This window comes from Malus sylvestris, chromosome 13 (assembly GCF_916048215.2).
Source record: "Malus sylvestris chromosome 13, drMalSylv7.2, whole genome shotgun sequence".
Classification (NCBI taxonomy): Eukaryota; Viridiplantae; Streptophyta; class Magnoliopsida; order Rosales; family Rosaceae; genus Malus; species Malus sylvestris.
Window position 1 is genome coordinate 31930640 of NC_062272.1, and position 8428 is coordinate 31939067.

At 37.2% G+C, this 8428-nt stretch overlaps 1 protein-coding gene across 4 annotated transcripts; it reads left to right on the plus strand.

The window, feature by feature from the left end:
• Positions 1-631: 631 nt before the first annotated feature.
• Positions 632-7595, plus strand: LOC126596603 (uncharacterized). 4 transcript variants are annotated; one of them, XM_050263240.1, is made up of 10 exons: positions 632-793; positions 874-995; positions 1277-1377; positions 2307-2502; positions 2597-2689; positions 3035-3148; positions 4253-4312; positions 4415-4489; positions 4989-5069; positions 6154-7595. In XM_050263240.1, the coding sequence occupies exons 1-10, from the start codon at positions 700-702 to the stop codon at positions 6535-6537; spliced, it is 1320 nt and encodes a 439-aa protein (XP_050119197.1). In that variant the 5' UTR covers positions 632-699; the 3' UTR covers positions 6538-7595. The 4 variants fall into 4 exon arrangements, with proteins under 4 accessions (XP_050119197.1, XP_050119199.1, XP_050119198.1 ...); XM_050263242.1 differs by having other exon boundaries at positions 7240-7595; XM_050263241.1 differs by lacking the exon at positions 3035-3148.
• The last annotated feature ends 833 nt before the right edge of the window (positions 7596-8428 follow it).

Genomic DNA, 8428 nt, shown 5'->3' on the forward strand with positions numbered 1-8428 from the left:
GTAATTAGGTCTGCCAAGGTAGAATCCTGATAGGACTATGCTTACTCGGCAATCACCTAGATATCATCTCTTTAACCTTTTAATCCCTTCTTTAGCCAAAACTCAAACTCTATCCGATTTTAGCTTCTTTGAATTGGACAAAGATTTCTGAACCTAGTTCCTTTGTGCACTTGATTCATTCTTATCTGATCAACCATAGGTTTTGATTCATGGAATAATTCGAATCTTATTAGAAAACCAAACTGATTCTTGGCAATTTTAATTTAACCAGGACTCGACTGAGCTACGCCAGAGTCTGACCCTTTAAGAGTTCTACTTCCATTAGGACTTGATCAAATTAATGCTCTTCCGAGCTGGGAGCCAACTAGCCTGAAGAATCATTATTGGGCGAATCATGGTCTTTCAACTTGGTTATCCCTTCTGCCACTTAATACTATGACCTAGTGATATTCATCTTCACTTACAAATGAGAGGTATTAGGTTCGATTCTCGCCAAAGGCAAATTTGAACTATATTATTGCTAACTCATTTTGATGCTAAGCTCAGCCTTTAATGGAAATAATACTGTTTGTTAAAAAAAAAAAAAAAAAAAAAACTCGGTTTTCCACCCTCGGTCCAAACCCTATATGTCACGACCAAGCGCCCAGATGGGGAAACTCTTTGTTTTAACTGTGAGAAGAGAATCCGTTACAATTTTCCATGGCTTATAGTTACAGCACAGATGAATCAAAATGGTTAAGAGCCACCATAACCTTTGCGCTTGTAGCGCTCTCCGCCTCCACCGCCTTTTCTTGTAATTTCTCTTTCTTGTAGTTCATCTTACTGCATTGCATTTGGGTTCTTGTAATTTATCTTTCTTTTGGTTTTTAACAGTGTATTTGTTGAAAAGAAAATCAAGGGATTTGGATTCCAAGATTGGTGAGCTCCAGAAATCTCTCAAGGCTTCCTCAGACATATGTGGTGCCGAACGGCAAGGTCGAATTCGGGCTCAGCAGGTACACTCTCCAGCAGTGATTCTGCATTTAATTGAGCTGGTTTATTTCATATACATTTGTGATTGGAAATTTGATTGGTTGTTGTCCGGACAGTACCTTAACTATTTGCCTATGTTGTTGTACTTCATTACGTAATCGTTTAGGGATTTGCCTGGATCATGATTGTGTTCATTTCAGTCCATAGGCGTATCCGGAAGTAACATTGATCGTAGCGTTGGCATTTCACATGTCATTCGCGTTTTTTCTCGGCTTGCTAATTCTTTATCATTTTGTATTTGGAGGCTTTGAGAGAAGCGCTGACGCAACCTAAGTTGGATAGTTTGGAGCTGACTTCTTACCCCATGGCACCTATTGGTGTCGTCCAGTCATGCTTCTCTACCAGGTATTTTGGGTGGACAAAGTTTGGTATTCCGACTTAAAGATCTTTGTTTCTCATCACTTGACTGTATGTTCATATATCATCTGTCTATCAATATGATACAATTGCGCCCAAAGTGATTGAGTGGGTGGGTATATAGCTAGATCTGATCACTAGAATTGTTTACTAATCACTAGAATTGTTTACTCCTCATGAAGTGGTTGAAGAAATCTGATGCTAATCAAGGAACTAAAGTACAAAGAGAAAACAGACCGACCAATACTGATATCCAAATTATCTGATTTTCCAAAACCGATGATTGAGTTAATAGGTTTCATTTGTCTTTTCCTTTGAGTAAAACGGTAGTTTTCAAAACGCTCTGTCCCTTTGATTTTAAGTATGTACAGAAATCAAATTATGGTGAAAACTTTCAGCAGTGCTAGAAAAAATTCTATTTCCTTTGGGCTTAGTAGCACCTATCTCCTTCTAAATCTAAAGGGTTGAGGTTGAGTTCTGGGTTCCATCCCCAGTGGATGTGTTGGATTTTTATCCTGTCACTTGTCAGAGCAAAAGGAGTCAGATAGATAAATTAAACATTGCAGTTGAAATTATTAGAATAAGGTTTATCGTAGAGTTAAAGTAACATGTTGCACACCTATACACACACGCGCGCAGTTTACACTGGTGCATGAATGGGATATTCAGCCACCTTTAGTTTGCAGTTGCACCTTGGGAATGCTTGGTTTCTCAGGGCTTAAGGTCTGCTCATTTTCAAGCTATCCCATCTTTGGTTGCCAGAAGTTTGTTGCATTTGTTTGTCTATATATTGATAAAATAAAAAGCTTTTCAAAAAGTGCATATTTGTTTGGGAAAAGTAAGAATGTGCACATTTGTTGTGCATGCAAGGTTTCTTTAATGTCACATTGATGATCTTTCACTTTTTAATTGTGCAGGAATGGGACCCCTCGACAACCTCTACTTGTTCCTCTTTCCAGGGCCTGTTTGATTTTTAATTCAGCTCGTGTTCCTCCAGCATCGCTTGAGGGTCTTGGAGAATATTCTCACTGCTGGGTTATATATGTTTTCCATCTAAATACAAATCTGGAGAAGCTTTGGAAGGATCCGACTAAGTCAAGGTTCAAGGCCAAGGTGTGTGTGCCTCTGAGTATGGTATACTACTGTCTTTGCCTTTGGTGATTAGCTATTCTTTTTAACTTTGTGGAAAGGTCGACTGGATGAATAGGTGAGGGTACCAAGACTAAACGGTGAAAGGAGGGGAGTCTTTGCAACACGATCTCCACACAGGCCATGCCCCATTGGACTCACTGTTGCCAAGGTAGGGTTATACTACTGCTGAATAGACCTTTTTATAGTGACTCAAAAAAAAAAGAAAAAAAAATATCAACATTCTGCGTTAGACTAATACTGAACCTTGGTTGTGGAAGTGAAGTTTTTCAAAAACTATCAAAACTCAGTAATCTCACACAATTGGAAACCCATCTAATAGCTTCGTTCTTTTTCTCTTTTTGTTCTTTCTTTTGGTTTTTCTTGAGGGAATACTTACATCATGAATATATAGCCTTGCATCAAATATATATGTCTTAGACCTATCCACCAATTACCAATTGGTTTTTGATTGAATGCTCTAATTATAACATGGTATCATAGCCTTGGTTTGCAGGTACAGGGTTCTAAAACTCAATCCCCATTCCCCCACTTCTTTCTTGGTTTGCAAGGTGCAGGGAGGGGCTGCACCCATATGTTACAGGGTGGGGCTGCACCCATATATTACAAGGTCGGGGGCACCCAAATGTTTTTCTCTCTCCCTATCTACACTCAGGATGGGGCCACACGTGAGGAAGGACACCTTAATATACATTAAGCTATTGGGTCTAGTCGTTCTCTAACATCGTATTATAGTTATGCATCCTGTGTGTTAGGCCAACTATTTTACATTTTTAACTTTACTCTTTACTCTCCAAGTTCCTTTCCGGCATTTAGAGAAGTGGTGTGAGGTATGCGGAATAATGTATTAGGTGTTGGGTTTTTTCAGCCCATGATAAGTTGTCCCGAGTCTATCAGGAATTATAGTTTTAGAGGATTAAATTGTTTACCCAGTTGAAGTTGTTTTCCCAATTGGAGTTGTTTTCCCAATTGAAGTTGTATATCCAATTTAAATTGTTTACCCAATTGAAGTTGTTTTCCCAATTGGATTTGTTTTCCCAACTGGAGTTGTTTACCCAATTTAAGTTGTTTTCCCAATTGGAGTTGGTTTCTCAAGTGGGGAAGGATTCATAACTAGATTCCAATTAGGATTAGTAATGCTTATTGAAGAAGACCTTTCCTATGTCTATATAAACAGGCTATTGCACTAGTTTTGAATTGGAGCAAAATAATAAGTTGTATACCACTCAAGGAGTTAGAGTGTGACAATATTGTGAGGGCAAAGTATGTGTGAGAGAAAAGAAAGAGATAAGAGTATTTCTTGTTCTTGTTTTTTCAGGTTTTTCAACAAGTCTTAATCCTAGAGACTTGGCAAGATTATCCGTTGTATTCATTATTGATATAGTGAAAGACTAATGTTGTTACCCCGTGGACATAGGCACATATAGCCGAACCACATTAGTTCTTAGTGTTTTTTATCTTGGTTATTTTGTTTTCGATTTCCCGAGTCTGTTCTTTTTTATTCATTCTTAAATGTGATATTCACAACATTAGGTTTAATTCCTTTTTGTTGTCATATAACCATTTTAATTATTTTTACTCTATAAAACCGTTCTGTTTGTGTTCTTATCTTAAAGTTAAAGTTTGACTGCATATAAAAAAAAAAAAAAATTGAAAATATGCTTATGAAAAAGAGAAAGTCTGGAGTCTTATAAAAATATACTGTGTACTTTAGGTGGAAGCTGTACACAGGAGTATGCTTCTACTCTCTGGTGTGGATTTGGTTGATGGGACAGTAAGTTTTACAATTTTTATCTCAACTGGCCACATCCATTTTCTTTTTGTTCTGATTTTTTTTTTTTCAAATCAAACTTACTTGGTTTAGTTTTATTGACAGCCAGTACTTGATGTCAAACCTTATCTCCCCTACAGTGACAGCATCCAAGGAGCAAGAGTGCCAAAGTGGTTAACGGTATCATTTCCATTGTCTTTCAGGAATTTGTGAATCTTTATAGGTTCGTGACATACAAGATAAGAGATTGTCCATTAAACTCATCAAGAAGTTTTGGATATTAAACTTGGGAGGTTGAAAGTCAAGTGATGTGTAGTTATCAGACGTTCATACAGTATAGACTATTAGTGCATAAGCTGCAGGATACAAACTCTCCAGTTCAGTTGAGAGTTGGTTTGCAGTATGGATTCTTGTTCAGTTTGACTGATACTTGGACCAAAACCTTCAAATATCTATTATGGAAAACTGCATATGTATAAGTTGTAGATATTTCCCACCTCGACCATTGCATATTTTGAGATTGTGAATTGTTAGTAAACAACTGTATAATGTGATTTCAAAGGAAAAATACCTATTTCAGAGCTTTCTTCCTATGTCAGTGTAACATGTAAGTACTCTTCTGGTAACTTATAGGATCAATTCCTTCCTTGTTTTGAATTAATATCCATTTCGTCTGCAGGGGGACAGTGTTTTAGCAGTAGCTTCTGTTAGTTTCTCGGAGGGCTTCACTTCAACACTCGCTGATTGCTGGGAAATATCAGTGAGTGGATCTTTACTTCAAATATCAAGAACCTGTTTCATATTTTTGAAGGAGACATCCTTTTAATTTGTTGTTTTGATTAATTATTCATATTTGTTTACAATTTGCATCAATAGTCTGCTTCCTAGCTCTTCATTGGTAAAAGTCAAACTCTTTACATAACACCAGAAAGAAATGTAAGCAACCTTTAAAACAAGGGTACCGCAGTAAAAAAAAAAAAAAAAAAAACAAAAAAGCCCAGGAAATAAGAAGAAAACCAAAAGACAGGATGTAACTGAACACCTTAAAGATCATTCTGTCCAAGAAAAATATAAATTGAAACCTGGAAATCAAATGTGAAGATCTAAGAGGGAAACTGACCTCCTGATATAAAATATGTGCCTCAACATTGGACTGACTATGCTGTATGAAAATTTTCGTACATTGTGTGCAATTTGATTGGCAACTATATATGTTTTATCTTTCCTATGAAAAGAATTGTATAGTTTTTCTTCATCAATAGTACTGGTCGAACTCAGGCTCTATGCGCTGAAACTAGTGGAGGATATCATAAGACCTCAGTAATTAAATTCTAAAAGATTCAACAACTCATCATCATGTGAGATCTCATTCTGGCTGTTTTTTTGGTGCTCTGATTGCGAAACTCTGCGAGTTAGTAAATAGGTCTCCCATATGTTCTATCTCATCCTGCAAATAGCTATACCTGGGAATAATTGACATTCCTGTTCGCCGACTCTTCTATCAGTTCTAGGTTCTGAACTTGCATCCTGTTCAAAATTCCCAAAGGGGTTCTTAGCAGATCATGAATAGATTGATTCCTTCTTTCACTCCCTGGTTGTGAATGTTTAATCGATTCTTAATCTTCTGTTTTCATTGTCCTCTTCAAATATGCTAGATAAACTCCTTTGCCCTTATACTCAAATAATTAGCTATTTAAATCTCGGGTTTAGAAAATGCTATTCCTTTTCCATGAAAACAGTTCAAAAATCAACTACATTAACTGGGAAATACTTTATTCTCCCACACCTTGAAGCACCAATTCCTGTGCACTTTATTTATTCCATCTGCATCTGGTTCGTTGCAGGGAAAGAATTCACTCTATGCTTCACCAGATCAGTTCCAAAACTTGATCAAGCAGGTGCTTTCATGGGATATTCGCTCATTGTCTCAACGAAATCGACCTCATGATTCCTTCACCAAGTCAGAAAATGGGAAACAATTGAACGAATGTTCAGATGACTTCCCTGGTGAAGAAGCTTCTAGCCCTGGAAGCGAACAGCCACCGCAGTCTCCCAGAGACATAATATATCACCTGACTCTAGAAGGATTGGATGTTTCATACAGACTCAATTGTGATGGCAGTGTTGTTGTAGAGAAAGTGACAGAAGCATCGAGCGTGACTAATAGTAGTCAAAAGCGATGTAATTACTCTACATGGAAAGACCATTCCGTGCCCCTTGAGAACTGATATTGTGTTTCCACTTTTCTTTTTCTTTCCTTCTCCTTCAGCTTCTATTTCCCCCTCTCCAAGGGCCTGATAGCCACTTTCTTCCAACTTCTTGTGCCCCTGATTTCTCTGTCTATAGCCCCTTTTTCCCTGGTTTCCTCCCTCCCTTCCACTTCCTTTCCACTTTTCCTCCTTTTTTCTTCCTTCTCTCCTCCTTTCCACTTTCCTTCTTCCTTCCTTCTACTTTTTTTTCCCTTTTTTTCATTCTGTCGTTTCTTCCTTTTTCCCTTTCTTTGCATCTTCTTTCCATCTTTTTCTCATTTTTCTTCCACTTTCCTCGCACTTCACTCCATCTTCCACCCAATCAACCCCATCCTTCTTCGACTTCACATCTTGGTTTGGCTTCTCCATCTTTGTACCGCGATTTTTCGCGTTTCACCCGGAAGTTGTGTAGAGTTTTCGCTCGGGTGTTCACACCACCACCTTCCTTGGGATTGTCTTTGATGGCACTGTTGCTAGTGGGTTGCTCTTTCCCACTGGCTTCCTTCGTTTTGGGTTTCACTTTGTTGGCCCTGTTGCTAACGGGTTGCTTCTTCCCGCAAGCTTCATCCGATGTGTGGCAGCTACAGGTGTGGTGCTTGGCGGTGTTTGGGGATTTGTGTTGGGGTTCTGTTTTCACTCTATTTTCTTCTACTTTTGGAGCTTTGTTTAGCTTGTTTTCAGGTGTGTGCAGGGAACGTTTGTTTTTGTTGGTTGGTTGGTAAGTGGCTTTCCGGCGACGGCGGGTTGAAGCTGCTAGGGTTTGTTTCGGTGTATTCTTTGTTTTGGGCTCTTTAGTTGCTTCTGAGGTCCTTTTTGTTTATGTGTATGTATTTGGCTATTTTCTTGTGTAATTATTGTGTTGGAATAAAGCACTTTTCACCCAAAAAAAAAGAAAAAAAAGAACTGATATTGTGTTTCGTGTTCTTTGGAATAATCATTTCATGGTGGAGGTCTGAATAGATAAGGATTTGAAACTCGAATTGTGTTAAATTGCTGGCCATAATCTTCTATTCAATACAATTTGTGTTATCCTGTAATTTGTGCCGGGTGGGGATGTACACTTTCTGGTTGTGTTATTGTGATAAAACTCGAGATTCTTAGTTACACGTGACGAGAGATATATAACCGGTTACAATTAGCAATCGACAATTGGACTTGTAAGGAAGTGAAGTGCAGATTTAGTTCATGAATTCTTACTTAAGTGAAAATTATGACTTTGAATTATTTTTTCGGTAAAATAAGTCCATAAATTCATTAAAAATGGCTAATTTCATCCTTACTATTATATTCAAAGCTATTTTATTTAATTTTTCGTCAACTTATGTAACTTGACACATTTTCGAGTGTAATATCGTTCTTTTCTCGTATAAAAGCCCTTAACATTATATAAGTTACAAATCTAACGTCTAATTTACCCTCCAAAGTTAACCCCATACACTATTTCTTTATGTAAAATTACTAATCTACCTTCCAATGTGTATCACATGCAAGTAACGTAATTTAAATTGGCGGAAAATTGAATATAGTAGCTTGGAATATAGTATTAGAGATGTAATTGGCAAATTTTTATAATTAAATGACTGATTTTTTCTGAAAAAAATAATTTAGGGACTTAATTTTTATTCAAGTGATAATTCAAAGACTAAATTAACAATTCATCCTTTAAAATATTACGCTGTCAGTAAAGCTAATGACCTTTTACATGTAAATGATACAAAATATAAAGTAATGATAAATTGATAGACAGTGGAGCACCCCATATTCTCTTGTCAAAACTACCACCTCATTCTACTTCACCTACCCCCTTTTTCTCCGTCAACACTTTACTTACCCATTTAATAGTTACAAATTGTGCAAAGTTATATAAACA

What these genes read in the sequence shown, in the direction of transcription:
- LOC126596603 (XM_050263240.1), top strand. Translation starts at nt 700, where the DNA reads ATGGCTTATAGTTACAGCACAGATGAATCAAAATGGTTAAGAGCCACC. An exon ending in GTCGAATTCGGGCTCAGCAG is followed by an intron (nt 996 to 1,276) that starts GTACACTCTCCA and finishes TTGTATTTGGAG; the next exon opens with GCTTTGAGAGAAGCGCTGAC. An exon ending in GAGTGCCAAAGTGGTTAACG is followed by an intron (nt 4,490 to 4,988) that starts GTATCATTTCCA and finishes TTTCGTCTGCAG; the next exon opens with GGGGACAGTGTTTTAGCAGT.